Source organism: Microcaecilia unicolor, chromosome 6 (genome assembly GCF_901765095.1).
Source record: "Microcaecilia unicolor chromosome 6, aMicUni1.1, whole genome shotgun sequence".
Classification (NCBI taxonomy): Eukaryota; Metazoa; Chordata; class Amphibia; order Gymnophiona; family Siphonopidae; genus Microcaecilia; species Microcaecilia unicolor.
In genome coordinates this window covers 209,979,560-209,996,281 of record NC_044036.1, presented here as the reverse complement: position 1 = coordinate 209,996,281, position 16,722 = coordinate 209,979,560, and the positions used below count along the sequence as shown (strand labels likewise).

The 16,722-nt window shown below is 49.2% G+C and overlaps 1 protein-coding gene across 3 annotated transcripts in view; it reads left to right on the top strand.

Annotated features, from left to right (window-relative positions):
• Positions 1–10,269: 10,269 nt before the first annotated feature.
• ALDH9A1 (aldehyde dehydrogenase 9 family member A1) overlaps positions 10,270–16,722 on the top strand; it is a 309,783-nt gene continuing 303,330 nt past the window's right edge. The window contains exons 1-2 of one of the 3 annotated variants that reach the window (XM_030205969.1): positions 10,270–10,328; positions 11,892–12,093. In XM_030205969.1, the coding sequence (XP_030061829.1) occupies positions 11,901–12,093 (193 nt within the window). In that variant the 5' untranslated portion in view covers positions 10,270–10,328; positions 11,892–11,900. Of the gene's footprint in view, positions 10,329–10,738; positions 10,813–11,640; positions 11,728–11,891; positions 12,094–16,722 lie in introns of those variants that run through there. The other 2 variants (XM_030205968.1, XM_030205967.1) reach the window with 2 other exon arrangements.

Genomic DNA, 16,722 nt, shown 5'->3' with positions numbered 1-16,722 from the left:
TCTTGAAGAATCCAAGTGAAAAAACTTGAACACGAAGTCTTTCTGAAGTAACTGAAGACTAAACTTGAACCTGAAATGCAACCAGAATAAAAACAGTACAGATATCTGGGAGGGGCTATGGATTGATCAGCTATGATTAATGGAAAGAAAATTATCAGGTATGATTATACATAATTTTACCTTCCATATCATCAAGCTGATCAATCCATAGACTGGTGGGATGTACCGAAGCAGTACTCACCCAGGGCGGGACATTGAAATCCCTGACCTCAACACTGAAGCTCCAAACCGGGCCTCCGCCCGTGCAGCCACAGTCTAACGGTAATGCTTGGAGAATGTATGAGCCGAAGCCCAAGTTGCCGCCTTGCATATCTCTTCCAAGGAGACGGATCCGGCCTCTGCCATCGAGGCCGCCTGAGCTCTCGTGGAGTGAGCCTTCAGCTGGATAGGCGGCACCTTCCCCGCGGCCACATAAGCCGCTGCAATGGCTTCCTTGACCCATCTTGCCACTGTAGGCTTAGCAGCCTGCAGACCCTTACGAGGACCTGCAAACAGGACAAACAGATGATCCGATTTCCGGAAATCATTGGTCACTTCCAAGTATCTGATGATGACTCGTCTCACATCCAGATATTTGAGAGCAGAGTATTCCTCTGGGTAGTCCTCCCTACGAAAGGAAGGGAGACAGAGCTGCTGATTCACATGGAAGCGAGAAACAATCTTGGGCAGGAAGGAAGGCACTGTGCGAATAGTCACTCCTGCCTCAGTGAACTGCAGAAAAGGCTCTCGACATGAGAGCGCCTGGAGCTCGGAAACTCTTCTGGCTGAAGTGATAGCCACCAAAAAGACTGCTTTCAACGTCAGGTCTTTCAGAGATGCCCTCGACAAGGGTTCAAAAGGCGGCTTCTGCAATGCTCTTAGTACCAGGTTGAGATTCCACGCAGGCACCACTGAGTGCAGAGGAGGGCGCAGGTGATTAACTCCCTTGAGAAAGCGCACCACATCTGGCTGCGAAGCCAGGGAAGCACCCTTCAGGCGGCCCCTGAAGCAAGCCAGAGCCGCTACCTGGACTTTAAGGGAACTGAGCGACAGGCCTTTCTCCAGACCTTCTTGCAGGAACGCCAACACTGAAGAAATTGGAGCAGTGAAGGGAGAAAGTGAGCCTGCTTCACACCACGCTGCAAAGATACGCCAAACCCTGGCGTAAGCAGTAGAAGTAGAGCGCTTCCTCGCTCTCAGCATAGTGGCGATGACCTTGTCTGAGAAGCCCTTCTTTCTCAGACGCTGCCGCTCAATAGCCAGGCCGTAAGACCAAAGGGGGAGGGATCCTCCATCACCACGGGACCCTGATGTAACAGGCCCTGCTCCACTGGCAGCCGCAGAGGATCGTCGACTGAGAGCCTGATCAAGTCCGCATACCAGGGACGCCTGGGCCAATCCGGACCCACCAGGATTACCCTGCCGGGATGCTTTGCCACCCGGTCTAGCACCCTGCCCAACATGGGCCAGGGCGGGAACACATAGAGAAGCTCTTGTGTCGGCCACTGTTGGAGAAGAGCATCTACTCCCAGGGATCGAGGGTCCCGTCCTCTGCTGAAAAAGCGCGGCACTTGGCAATTGGCCGATGACGCCATCAGATCTAGGCTCGGCTGGCCCCAGCGCTTCGTGATGTCCAAGAACGCCTGAGCAGATAGCTGCCACTCTCCGGGCTCCAAGGTATGGCGACTGAGAAAGTCCGCCTTGACATTCATGACTCCGGCAATGTGGGCCGCTGAAAGCTGCTCCAGGTTCGCTTCCGCCCACTGGCAAAGATTCATAGCCTCCTTGGCTAGAGGGGCGCTCTTGGTACCTCCCTGGCGGTTGACATAGGCCACAGCCGTGGCATTGTCCGACAGGACCCGTACAGGCTTCAACACCAGTACCGGGATGAACTCCAAAAGCGCCAACCGAATGGCTCTGAGTTCCAGGAGGTTGATAGACCACTTTGCCTCTGCAGGAGACCAGAGCCCCTGCGCTGTCCTTCCCAAGCAGTGGGCTCCCCAGCCCGACAACGAGGCGTCCGTCGTGACGACAATCCACTCTGGGGTCACCAGAGGCATTCCCGCAGACAACTTGTCTGTCTGCATCCACCAGCTCAGCGCCTTGCGCACTGCTGGGTCCAAGGGAAGGCGCACAGCATAATCCGCCGACATCGGAGTCCAGCGCTGCAGCAAAGAGTGTTGAAGTGGTCTCATATGAGCCCTGGCCCAGGGCACAACTTCCATCGTGGCCGTCATAGAGCCCAACAGCTGCACATAGTCCCAAGCCCGAAGGGGAGAGGCTACTAGGAACTGGTCCACCTGAGCCTGAAGTTTGACAATCCGATTGTCTGGCAGGAACACTCTGCCCACTTGGGTGTCGAATCGAACTCCCAGGTACTCCAGGGACTGAGTCGGGCGCAGCTGGCTTTTCTCCCAGTTGATGATCCATCCCAGGGAGCTCAAAAGAGCAACTACCCGGTCCACAGCTTTGCCGCACTCTGCATAAGAGGGGGCTCGGATCAACCAGTCGTCCAGATAAGGATGGACTTGTACCCCTTCCTTTCGTAGGAAGGCCGCGATGACCACCATTACTTTGGAAAAGGTCCGCGGAGCAGTAGCCAACCCGAAAGGGAGGGCTCTGAACTGGAAGTGTCGTCCCAGGACTGCAAAACGCAGAAAGCGTTGATGAGGAGGCCAGATGGGAATATGCAGGTACGCTTCCTTGATGTCCAAGGATGCCAGGAACTCTCCTGCCTTCACTGCCGCTATAACAGAGCGGAGAGTCTCCATGCGAAAGTGCCGCACTTTCAAGGCCCGATTGACCCCTTTGAGATCGAGGATAGGCCGGACAGAACCTCCTTTCTTTGGTACCACAAAGTAAATGGAGTAACGTCCCTTGCCAAGCTGACTTTCTGGCACCGGAACGACCGCGCCCAGGCGGATCAGATTGTCCAAGGTCTGCTGCACTGCCACAGCTTTGACCGGAGACTTGCAGGGAGAGAGTACAAACCCGTCTTTTAAGGGTCGGCAGAACTCTAGTTTGTAGCCGTCTCTGATGACTTCCAGCACCCACGCGTCTGAAGTTATTGTGGTCCACTCGCCCAGAAACGAGGACAGCCGTCCTCCAATCTGCACTGGGGCGTGGACCAAGACCCCGTCATTGGGTACGAGACCCTGGGGGAGGACCGGAGGGAGCACCTCCGGGACGGCGGTCTCTGCGAAAGGAATGCTGCTTGGGGGAGAAATTCCTCTTGAAGGAAGAGGGGGCAGAGGAACCCGACTTGCCCGGGCGGTACCGACGGGCTTCCTGCAACCGTCCTCTGGAGGTACCGGGACGAGTACTAGCCCGAGCCCTGACCTCTTGTAATCTCTTGCCCTTAGACGTGCCGAGATCGGTCACGATTTTGTCCAGCTCGACCCCAAAGAGCAGCTTGCCTTTAAAAGGCAACCTAGCCAGGCGGGATTTAGAGGCGTGGTCAGCAGACCAATGTTTCAGCCAAAGCCACGCCGCGCAGAGATTGTCTGAGCCATGCCTTTCGCTGAGGCGCTCAAGACATCATACAGCAAGTCTGCCAAATAGGCTAAGCCCGATTCCAGGGCCGGCCAATCAGCCCTCAAGGAATGATCCGAGGGGGAAGCCCGCTGCACCATAGTCAGGCACGCCCTGGCCACATAGGAGCCGCAAACTGAGGCCTGCAAACTTAAAGCAGCCGCCTCAAAGGACGACCTTAAGGCCGCCTCCAATCTTCTGTCTTGGGCGTCCTTTAGGGCCGTGCCACCTTCCACCGGCAACGCCGTTTTCTTAGTCACCGCAGTGATTAAAGAATCCACGGTAGGCCACAGATAGGCCTCACGTTCACTCACAGCCAAAGGATAGAGGCGGGACATAGCCCTAGCCACTTTAAGGCTCGCTTCTGGGACATCCCATTGAGCCGAAATTAAGGTGTGCATGGCATCATGCACGTGGAAGGTTCTAGGCGGGCGCTTCGTCCCCAGCATAATGGCAGAGCCAACAGGGGCTGAGGGAGAGACGTCCTCCGGAGAGGAAATCTTCAAAGTGTCCATGGCCTGTAACAACAGGTTGGGCAAATCCTCTGGGCTAAAAAGCCGCGCTGCAGCGGGGTCATCCGCTCCATCCGAACGGGGATCCGTCTCCTCCAAGGAATCCGCAAAGGACCGTTGGGAGACCTCAGACACGCTGCCCTCATCTACATCGGAGGAGACAAATTCCTCCAAGGCCTGGGAATCAACCCGAGGACGTTTACCTCTGGGAACCTCAACCTCTTTACCAGACGAGGGAGCAGGGGCAGCGTTGTGCATGAGGAAGGCCTGATGCAGCAGCAAAACAAACTCGGGGGAGAAACCCCCCAGACTGTGCACTTCCGCAGCCTGGGCAACAGCCCTAGACGCACCCTCAACCGGCGCTCGCAATAGCGGGGGAGAGACATGCTGCGCATCCAAAATGGCGTCCGGCACGAAACTCCGCGAAGGAGCCGCGCGGGAAGAACGGCTCTTAACTTTAGCCGCTTCTGTGCCGTCGCCCAAATTAAGGGCGTTCATGGCATTAATGTCTCCAACCTCAAGGGCGGCCCAAGAAGAAGCCGTCCGAGCCGCGTGGCCGGCCAAGATGGCGGAGGCGAGGAGCGGGGGATGGGCGTTTATGGCGGGAAATACCGCCACGCCGGAGGAAGGACCGGGACATTCATCGGTCACGAAACTGTCACCCAACAAGGGCGAATCAGGCTTTAAGACCCCCGCATCCCCTCTAGGAGCGCTCAAGCGACCCGGGGAGCGACCCTTTGCGCCCTCGCCCTCCGACGCCATATGCCACGAGGAGAAGAATCGGGGAACCCCCTGCCCGCTATAAAAAGGTAAAAATTACCTGCTGTCCGCTCCGAGTTGTAACGACCTGGTGTCCCAGTGAGTAGCTGCAATAGACGCTTAAATAAACGTCGAAATAAACGCCTTTAAGGACGTTCAAATTTTTTTTTTTTTTTTTTTTTAACGGAGCCAGCGGGAGGGGGGAGAAAAGGAGGGACCTGGCACCACCAGGTTTGCACTTGCTCAAAAGAGCCCTCAACCCCAGGCACTCAACAAAACCTAAAAATTAGGCTTGGAGGCCTAGCCAGAGCTGCTGCTGTGTGTGACCACCACCTGCTGAGATAGAGAACATACTGAGGAGTTTCCGGCAGCACATGACCACATATAGGGAGGCAAAAGTTTGCTCTCTATCTCCACCTGCTGGTAGATGGACACAACCCACCAGTCTATGGATTGATCAGCTTGATGATATGGAAATAGAAAATTAAGATTCGAAACATAATGTATTAAAATTTAAAAGTTGAGTGCAATTACGAAAAGAAACGTTAATGAAGGTTAAGTTGTTCACGTTGATGTTAATGGGTTAAATAAATTAAGAAAATTGATAATAGAGAGGAAGCAAGAACCATAGCGATATCTAACATAAAACCTGGGCTCAGACAAGTTTATACCTGAAAGAATGTAGCCAAAGCAGAGCCCAGGATTAGGTGGAAAAAGGCATAAAAGATTAAGGCAGAGAGAAAGTTTCAATATAAACAAGAGAGTTCATAGTTATGATCAGAAATACTTTGACCTGTAACAGATCTTATGAGTTAGGAGTAACTGGATGTTTTCATAATGAATATTGTATATGTGAGCATTTAATAAAAAAGATTTAAACATAACAGGCAATGTAGGGTTATGTGACTTTAAAAAGGCTATATGCTGTGACATCAGGAAACATATCCTATTTTTCCAAATTTGCAGCAAAATCGGGATATAAAGTGGTACATAGTGCTACATAGTATGTTATAATCTGGCCTGGCTTCAAATACAATGGAAAGGAGAAGGGGTAATGTTTGCATCCCCTAAAAAGACACTGATTATTGGTTCAGCATTTTCCAGAGGACCTGCCATTTGAGAAGACAGTAACAAGAGTGGTGAAAAGGAGGAGGCAGAATGTGTCAATGCAATCAAGCAACTAGAAAGGTACAGCTAGAGTGATGCAGCCATTTGCTTAAGAGTTGGAGGAACTTTAGGTAAATGATAGTATGTGAGTGACAGTTGCAGTGTGTGCAAACTTATTGTTCTTCCTGATAAACTGTTCTTCATCTTGGGAGAGGAATATTTGAACAATATTAAAGGACAGGCCTTTGTGGGGACTGAACAAAAAGGCTATGGGGAGGGGAGGGGAAAGAGTAGGGTAGGAAATTTGCAAGGGATCCTCAGGAAAAGAAGAAGCATTCTGCAATAGAAAGTGATGTGCTTGCTCTGCTGCTGAAGGGCAAATGAGTATGTTTGGAGCTATTACATATGGTGAAGGAGTCAGGATGGACAGTGTCTGGACTTAACCTGCCTCTTTAACCTGAATTGCCTTCTTGAGAAAACGATGCCTAGAGAATAAAATAACCCCAACTTGTTACTCTCTAGGCATTGTTTAAACTTAGTGTGTTAAACTTAGAATATAAGAATAACCATACTGGGTCAGACAGACCAATGGTTCATCTAGCCTAGCATACTGTTTCCAATAGTGGACAATCCTGGTCACAAGTACCTGGCAGAAACCTACATAGTAGCAACATTCCATGCTACCAATCCCAGGGTAAGCAGTGGCTTTCCCATGTCTATCTCAATAGCAGACTATGGACTTTTCTTCCAGGAACTTGGCCAAACCTTTTTTAAACCCAATTGCTGTTACCACATCCTCCGGCAATGAGTTCCAGACCTTAAGTATTCATTGAGTGAAAAAATATTTCTTCTTATTTGTTTTGAAATTATTTCCATGTAATTTCATTGAGTGTCTCCTGATGTTTGTACTTTTTAAAAGAGTAAAAAATCGATTCACTTCTACTCATTCTACACCACTCAGGATTTTGTAGACTTCAATTACATCTCCCTTCAATCGTTTCTTTTCCAAGCTGAAGAGCCCTAACCTCAGTGGTGTGCTGGAGCCGGCTCACAAGAGCCGGTTGTTAACTTTGCTTCCAACTTGCGAGCAGGTTGTTAGAATGCGCGAGCCGGCTCTTCTCCCTCCCGATCCGGTCCCTCACGTCACCGACCTGACTCTTCGAATTCTTCGGGGCAGGCAATCTTGCCTGCCCGCTGCCAGTGCTGACTCTCCCCCGCTGGCGCTGCCGGTTCGTGCTTTAAAAATGGCCGCCGAGACTTCTGCTGAAGTCTTGGAGGCCGCCCTTGTAAGTCTCGGTGGCCATTTTGAAGCACGAACCAGCAGCGCCAGCGGGGAAGAGTCAGCGCTGTGTTAATCCCTCTGTTATGAAGTAAATGAAACACCCTGGACTTACAAGCAGTGTCTATAGCCAGTGCTCCTGTGCTTCTCCCTTGGGTCCTGTGTATTACATAAGGAAGGGCTGCAGCAATCTCAAAAACTTCGTTAGCCTAAGACAGATATGAGTTTTATTAGCCTGTCAAGAGGATCAGGAAGTGATATGCTGAGCAGGCAATGGATGACTAGCTGCACCTAGTCTATAAAGTGCCTGACATTGGCAGCAAGAGAGAAATAGTCCCAGACAGGGTGCAGCTTGCATAGCTAGACCCTGTCTGCTCTTCTTAACTCACGCTTGTGCAGAGATGAATCTGAATTATTGTGTGACAGTGACAGTGTGATCACACCACCAAAACACTTGTTTGTCTTAAAGGAAGAAGAGCTGGGTTCCTACAGGCTCTCGTTCTTGCAGTCATAATTATGAACACTCCCTGAAGTGTTCTATGTACAGTTACAGGACCAGCGGGCAGGCAAGACTGCCTGCCCCAAAGAATTCGAAGAGTCAGGTCGGTGACGTGAGGGAACGGATCCGGAGGGAGGGAGAAGAATTCGCCAAACAACTCGGGAGGGGTTGGTAGGGGAGAGAAGGGAGTCGCTGGGCATTTGTGGATGGAGGGGAGAGAAGGGTTGCTGGGTATGGGTGCATGCAGGGCAGGGGGAGAGAAGCAGTGGTGTGCTGGTAAATTTTTAACAACAGGCTCTCTCCCCGGTCCACCTCAGCGCCCCCCCTCCCCCCGTCTACCACTGCGCCCCCCCAAAATTGCAGAGCTGGCTATAGCGGGGGAGGAGGGCGATGCATTACTCTCTCCAGGAAAAAAAAAATGATCCCAGGTTCCAATCTAATTATACGGTCCATGCCCTGAAGTGCACAGATACAAATCAAAGTAGGGTATACACAAAAAGCAAATATGAGTTATCTTGTTGGGCAGACTGGATGGACCGTGCAGGTCTTTTTCTGCCGTCATCTACTATGTTACTATGTAATGTGGGATAAAATGCCATAAATAAGTAAATAAATATAAACTTTTAATGTTGAGCACCTGATTCTCAAAGTGAACATATTCCAAACACTATAATGAAAATAAAATGATTTTTTTTCTAGCTTTGTTGTCTGGTGACTGTTTTTCTGATCATGCTGGCCCAGTATCCGATTCTGCTGCTATCTGTCCTCTTAACTCCGTTTCCAGGGCTTCCTTTCCATTTATTTCTTTCCTCCTTTCTTCTTCATTTCTGGTCCTCAGGTTCTGCCTATTTTCTTCATCCATGTGCAGTTTTTCTCCTCCCTTCCTTTTCCCTCATCTCATCTCCTTCCTCACTCTTCTCTCCCCTCCATCCATGTCCAGCATTTCTTCTCTTTCCCCTCCTCTCCCCTGCCCTGCATGCACCCATGTCCAGCAGTGACCCTCCTTTCCCCTGCATGCACCCATACCCAGCGACCCTCCTCTGCCCTGCATGCACCCAGATGTCTAGCAGTGACCCTCCTCTCCCCTGCATGCACCCATGTCCAGCAGTGACCCTCCTCTCCCCTGCCCTGCATGCACCCATACCCAGCGACCCTCCTCTGTCCTGCCCTGCATGCACCCATTTCCAGCAGTGACCCTCCTCTCCCCTGCCCTGCATGCACCCATGTCCAGCGACCCCCTCCATTCACCCATGCCCAGCAGCGACTCTCTTTTCCCCCCTGCCACCCCCTCCCGAGTTGTTTTGTGAATTCTTCTTCTCCTCCCTTCCTCCCGATCCGGTCCCTTACCACCCGCTTGTTTTTTAAATTCTTCGCTTCCAGCGCCGTGTCGCCGACTGTCCTGAGTCCTCCCTTGCCGATTCGCGCTTCAAAATGGCCGCCGAGACTTCAGCCGAAGTCTTGCAAGGCCGCCTCTGGAAGTCTCGGCGGCCATTTTTAAAGCGCAAATCAGCAAGGGAGGACTCAGGACAGTCGGCGACTCAGCGCTGGAAGCGAAGAATTTAAAAAACAAGCGGGCGGTGAGGCGGATCCGGAGGAAGGGAGGGCGGAGAGCCAGAGCCGGCTCGCTATTTTCAACAACCGGCTTGCAAGCCGGAAGAAAATTTAACAACCGGCTCGTGCGAGCCGGCTCCAGCACACCACTGGAGAGAAGGGTCACTGGACATGGGTGGATGGAGGGTGGGGGAGAGAGAAGAAATGCTGGACATGGATGGAGGGGAGGGAAGAGTGAGGAAGGAGATGAGATGAGGGAAAAGGAAGAGAGGAGAAAAACTGCACATGGATGAAGAAAATAGGCAGAAGCTGAGGACCAGAAATGAAGAAGAAAGGAGGAAAGGAAATAAATAAATGGAAAGGAAGCCTGGAAACGGAGTTAAGAGGACAGATAGCAGCAGAATCGGATACTGGGCCAGCATGATCAGAAAAACAGTCACCAGACAATAAAGGTAGAAAAAAAATCATTTTATTTTCATTATAGTGTTTGGAATATGTTCACTTTGAGAATCAGGTGCTCAACATTAAAAGTTTATATTTATTTACTTATTTATGGCATTTTATCCCACGTTAAACATGAATTAGATTGGAACCTGGGATCATTAAATTTTTTTTTTCCTGGAGTAATGCATTGCCACCTCTCCCCCAGGCTCTCTCTCCGGCTATAGCCAGCTCTGCAATTTTTGTTTTTTTTTTGGGGGGGGGGGGGGGGCAGAGAAAATTTTGTGCCCACCTACTTTGGGCTCAGGCCCATCCAAAACTGGCTGTCTTGCTACGCCACTCCAGCACCAGCAATAAAGAACGACAACTTGGATGCTCATAAGTTTACCTGCTTTGTTTTGAGTTATGGGGATGACGACTGCACGGAGAAGGGGAAACTTAGATTGACCTAATTGGCTTCAACATTTTGACGTCACTTGGTCTCCTATTAAACCTCCTTGCCATATAACGTAGGCTACGTAGCCACTAGCTTTCTTATTTATTTCTTTTGTGCTTAAGCTGCAGGTCCTTCAAGGGAACACTAAAAACTAGAAAAATAAAATCCCGACAGGTTAGAGAACCGACAAAGCAATCAATTATTTGCCCCAGAGAAATAATATCTTGTCTAGATCGGGTTAAGACAGGGAATATCTTTGTGGGAGAGTTGTGCATTGTAGGCATCCGGTACTTTTCAAGGAAATAAGAACCTCAGGGCCCCCCAAAAGAGCCATTGCTTGGCATAGAAAGGGTTACAGGCATACCATGTTTGTGGTGAGGTAGTTGTAGTTGAAGGTTCGTTTTTAACAATAAATCTTCTATAAACTTTACGTCGTTCTGTGTTTTTAAGGTTTCAGGTCCCGGCAGTTCAGTTGTAAGTAATCGTATTCGTGAAAGAAAGAATAGAAACTGCAGCTGCAGGGAACACGACGGGAGGAGGAGGGATTAGGAGCTAGGGCAGAGAGGAGGACTGTCTGAATTGCGTAAGAGTTCAAATAAACAAAATACAGTTAGTGTAAGGGTTAGATTCATTTGTGTGGACACGCTGAGAAGTACGGGTCAGTGTGGGAAAAGATCCAAACCTACGGAGTTGGGGATTGAGAAGAAATGTTCCTTTATGAACGATCACCTTTGAGTTTTGAACAGCTTATTTAGTAGTAGACATAGAGCCCGCCTTCACTGTAGTTCGCACTGAGCGATTGAGGTTTCTTCAGTGTGTGGTGTAAACTTTCCAGTGTATGCCCGTTTGTTCCTGTAGCCCCCCCCCCCCCCTTCACCCTCAGGGTTGCTGATGTGTACTGCTGGATTTTTACCCTTTATTTTTGAATTTTGATATAGAATTTGGCTAACTTGTTATTAGCTAAGTCATTTTTTTTTGCCAGTTTCCGTCTTTGCATTGTATTTATACCGCTATATTTACGAAAGGGTCTCTGTAAGCGTGTGTATTTTATGTAGTTAGCCGTGCGCTTGTGAGCTTCTCTTCAGATAATCATTAATTTAGACTTAATTGTTTGGAGATGTAATGTAGCAATTGTGTGGTTGCTTGAGCTGATTTATGAGTTATGGCCAATTCAGAAACAAATCAGGAATTGGTACTGTTAGTTACGGTTAAATCAGTTGGAAAGCTGTCAGTGAATAATTGCTCTTGTTTTATGAATTAATTATTGTCTGGTTTATTGATAGTTTCATATACTTTTTTTGGGACATAGTAGTACTTCTATTAAGTTCATAGTGCGGCTGCCTGAAGTGCCACTTAGCTTCTCTTGTAGAATAGCCTATATATATATATCAAATGAAAACTCAGCCTGAACTTGCTTGCTTGCTTCCTTCCTTCTGTGGTGATAATAATCACAGGCCACTTTCTGAGAGGACTCAGCTGTAGCATTACTTTAGTGCCCCCTATGTGTGACTGGGGTTGTTGCATTAATTTGTTACTTGTTCTTGAGAATGAATGCTGCATAGGGGCCAGCTCGGTGGGTGCCAGTGACTGTTGTGCACCCTAATGTTGAGCAAGCTTATTCATTGTGTCTGGAGGGGGGGTGATAATTTATATTTTGTTAGGCAGCCCAATCATTTTGAAATGTTGTTGCCTCGCTTTGAAACCATTTACCATGTGTCTTCTGAATATTTCTTTCAGGCTCGTTTAATGGTACCAAACTCTAGACCTCTGCTCCACTTTGGCTTTCAAGTCCTGCGTTCTTGTCTCAGCTCTGCTGCCATGAGCCCTGTTGCTAGCACTGGCACATTCCGCCAGGTCCTGCCCCTCAACTATCGCAGTGGAACCCGAGTGGAGCCAGCTGATGGCAGGGACAAAGAGGAGGCATATGAGCCAGCCACTGGTAAGAGAGTGTGGTGGGGCAGCAGAACACCTATTTGGTTGTTTTGTGGGGTAAAACAAACCGATTTCTGACTTTGTCCCCAAGCTGTCTAGTTGCTGATGCTGTTGGGCAAAACATAGGTAGAGTCATGGTCCAGTGTCTCACCCTGTTCTCTTGCCTGAGTGTAGAGCAGTAGGGTGAGAACAGAAAGTTTCTTGGGATCAATGAGTAAGGAAATGAAAGTGAGTTTGTAAGTGATTGGTGTTTTGGATGTGGGTAGGATTGCTCTGTATAAGAAATGCTCTTATGAATAAATTGTATTTTTATTTTATTTATTAAAAAATGTATAGGTTCCCAGTTTACAGCTCTTGATGGTGCACAAAATTTAGGCATAATTAAAAAAAAAATATATGTGTATTTTTAAGAATGTCTAATGTACAAAACATAAGTACATAAGTAATGCCACACTGGGAAAAGACCAAGGGTCCATCGAGCCCAGCATCCTATCCACGACAGCGGCCAATCCAGGCCAAGGGCACCTGGCAAACTTCCCAAACGTACAAACATTCTATACATGTTATTCCCGGAATTGTGGATTTTTCCCAAGTCCATTTAGTAGCTGTTTATGGACTTGTCCTTTTAGGAAACCGTCTAACCCCTTTTTAAGCTCTGCCAAGCTAACCGCCTTCACCACGTTCTCTGGCAACGAATTCCAGAATTTACGCGTTGGGTGAAGAAACATTTTCTCCGATTTGTTTTAAATTTACTACACTGTATAAGGTAATTTAAAACAACATAAAACACTGAACCTCGTGCTGTATTAAAGTTGTTTTTTTTTTTTAACAATGCGTCACCTTAAAACATCGCATTTATGTCCTTAGTTGTTTGTATGCTTCTTTGATTGTTAGTCTGAATGATGGCAGCTCTGTTAGCAGGGTATTCAAAGTAGTAGCTTTGATTCTACTTGTGAGTAGTATGATAAAATTGAACTAATAATAATTGAAAAGCCATTGATGGAGGGTTAAGAGCAGCTCTCAAATGTGGCTGCCCTCATAGCATACATTCCATGTTCTCTCCCTGGCAGTCTTGCTTAGTTTTTTGGTCTGGACTGACTCCACATTTGGAGAGGAGCCAAAACAAGGGTTTACATGAGGTCACATTATTTAAAGCAGCCATATTTGGGAAATATTAGCTAAGTCATTCAACAGTTTCTTTAAACAATAATTTTCATTTGTAGGGAAAAATGTTTGACTTTTTGACGATTGCCTCTTATTGGGGCAATTTTCCAAGAGATTTATTCAGAACCAGTGCAAAGTTGGTGCCCTAGACAAATTAGCCTTGTGCCTACCTGCCTGTCCCCAGTTTACTTACCACTGTTCCTTACGATTGAAACTGTGAGCACGTTCAAAATGTCACAAGGCCAGCACTTCCTTGCATTGGTCTTGTGTTTTGAGTGTGTTTACAGTGCTGGCCTTAAGAAAGAGTGGTGGAGAGCTACAGAACAGGCCCCTGCACCCCACCCTTTTGATTCCGTTCACTTTTCAGCTGGTGGGGCATAGGGATCTCCTGGCTCTGCTGGCTGTGTTTTGTCCCACAAATTCTGATGCCTTAAGTGACTTTCTGGATTTATGTGTTGGTAGAGCTGTCCCTGGATTTTTAAACCACTTAGCTTCTCTTGTAGAATATCTGTTATATCAAATAAAACTCTGCCTGAACCTACTTGCATGCTTCCTTTTGTGGTGGTAATCACAGACCACTTTTTGAGAGGACCCAGCTGTAGATAAAGAACCAGCTAGAAGAGCGAGAAGGTATCCAAATGGCAGATGAATTTTAATCTGGACAAATGCAAAGTAATGCACATTTGGAAGAATAATCCAAATCTTCCTTGTCATCAAGCAGATGAAGCCATTACATATGGGTTGTGTCCATCAACCAGCAGGGGGAGATAGCACTCAAATTTCACAGTGCCACATAGTCAGCTAGCTCCACTGCCTCTTCAGTATTCTCTATCTCCCCAAGCAGGGTGGTTGCAGCTTGATCAAGCTCCTTAAAAAATCTGCCTGGGTGTGGCTCCTGGCTTGCCAGTTGTTAGCCGGGGTGTTAGAGGATATAGCAGCTTCACTTTAAAGGCACATAGGTTAGCCCTTTCCCTGCCTTACCCATCCCCCCAGTGGATGTGAGCACATTAGTTTCACTTTTTCCTGCTCTTTCCCACTCTATACTTGGTGGATGCAGGCACATTGGTTCACCTTTCCCTGCCTTTCCCACTGTTCTGTACCTCCGGAGTTGATTTGATTGCCTCTTTTGCTGTTTTATCTACTTTCCTCACAGCGTTAAAAAAAAAAAAAAGAGAGAGAGGTTTTCTTCAGTTTCTACAGAGTGACCGGAGCTTGTATACTCGGTCCAGTGAGGTAAGAGTGTTTTTTGACTCCTCCGGGGAGGGCCCGCGATCGGGACGTTTTTGGCGCGAAGCCGCCATTTTGAATTTTCCGCCGTTTTTCGGTGATGGCTGCAGAGAGTGTTAAGCGCTGTTCCAAGTGTGGCAAGCGCAGATCAGCAGCGGGGCTCTGTAAAACATGCTGTTCAGGCGTAAGAGCTGGCCCGAGCATGGCGAGTGATGATTCTTCCCGCTCGGTGGAGCTGGCAGCGGGCGCCATTTTGAAAGCACCACATGGCGCAACCCCCGCTGAGGCGGAGGGTCTGGAAACTGGAGGGGCCCTCGAATTGAGGCTGGCCAAAGAGCTACTAGCCCCGGACTGGAACCGGGTGCCCAGGGCGAGTTTTTCTCCCCTGACTTTGTATTATTGCTTCATAATGCATATATGCTTAAAAGAGCTCAGCCACAGGGGTTTTCTACGGCCCCCCCCCCCCCCCTTACTACCCCTCCGGTGGATGCAGGCCTGGGATTGCCCTCTGAGGCATTTTTCCCTGATAGCTGGCTGCAAGAGAAGCGCAGAAGGGTAAATTCCCCTTCAGAGAGTGGCGCACCCCCCTTTTCCCCCCTGTGGTCGGGATGTGGTGACTCTGAGGTGTCTGGCAGGCCTCGTGGCCAGAGGAACCAGAGGAAGGTGCAGAAGGGCCACTGGATCCAGATGATCCGTCCGCGGTGAGTATTTTCCACCGGGAGGAGCTGCCAGTGCTTATTTCAGTTTGTCTTACAGGTCCTCTTTATTGAAGATCCTGGGAGTGGCGTGGCCTCCTCTGGAAATCCGAGGATGGCAAGTACCAAAAAGCCTGCTCAAGCCTTTCCTTTGTATGACTCCATCCAAGAGCTTATTTCAGCTCAATGGGCTGACCCCGAAGGACCTTTGAAAGTTTCCAGGGCTATGGGGCAATTATACCCTCTGAGTGAAGAGCATTTGGCTCGCTTTGCAAGGCCTAAGGTGGATGCCCTAGTCACAGCTGTGACAAAGAGAACTACCCTCCCGGTTGAAGGAGGTGTTGCCCTGAAGGACATGCAAGACCGTAGACTGGAATCAGCACTTAAACGGTCCTTTGAAATTGCAGGTCTTACTATTCGGGCGTCTGCATGCAGTTGTTATGCTGCTGGAGCCTGCCTGGCATGGTTGCAACAGGCAGTGGAACAGCCCGGTGATGGAGCGGAGCCCTTATCTGAAGTGGCTCCGCGAATGGAGTCGGCCTTGTCCTTTTTGGCTGACGCCCTTTATGATATTGTCAGAGCTTCGGCTAAACAGTTGGCTGTAGCAGTGGCGGCTCGCCGTCTTCTGTGGCTACGGCATTGGGCGGCAGACATGGCCTCTAAGCAAAGGTTGGTGAAGTTGCCCTTTCAAGGCCTTCTCCTGTTTGGTGAGGAGTTGGATAAAATTGTGAAAGGCCTGGGAGATGCTAAACCCCAGCGCTTACCCGAGGATAGGCCGCGGCCTCCCTCCAAGGGTCAGGCGGTTCACTCCTCTTATAGACCTCGCTTCCAGGAAGCTAGAAGGTACCGCCCGGGGCATTCTGCTGGGTCCACTTCTCGTGGCCGGTTTACAGCAGAGGAACTCCTTTCGCTCGGACAAACGTTCCGCAGCAGCAGGCTCAAGACCTGGAGTTCAAGGGTGACCCTCTCAATGAGGGTGCGCCGGCCCCCTCCTCGATTCGTATTATAGGAGGACTTCTTTCCCTCTTTCTCGAGGAGTGGGCCAAGATTACCTCAGATCAGTGGGTCTTGGACCTGATCAGAGAAGGATACCGAATAGAATTCGATGCCCCGATAAGAGACGTGTTTGTAGAGTCCCAATGCGGTTCTGCCGCCAAACGGGCGGCGGTAGAGGAGACCTTACAAGGCTTGATTCACATTGGGGCGGTTTCCCCCTGTGCCTTCCGCCGATTTCGGCTGCGGCCGCTACTCCATTTACTTTGTGGTGCCACGAAAAGGTGGGTCTTTTCGCCCTATTCTGGACTTAAAAGAATTAAACAAGTCCCTAAGAGTGCGGCATTTTCACATGGAAACCCTGCACACTGTCAGTGCGGCGGTACAGCCAGGAGAGTTTCTCACATCTCTGGACCTGAAAAAAGCTTAGTTGCACATTCCAATTTGGTCCCCGCACCAGAAGTTTCTGCGGTTTGCGGTGTTGGGAAAACATTTCCAGTTTTGGGCCTTGCCTTTTGGCCTCACCACAGCTCCCCGAACCTTTTCCAAGGTAATGG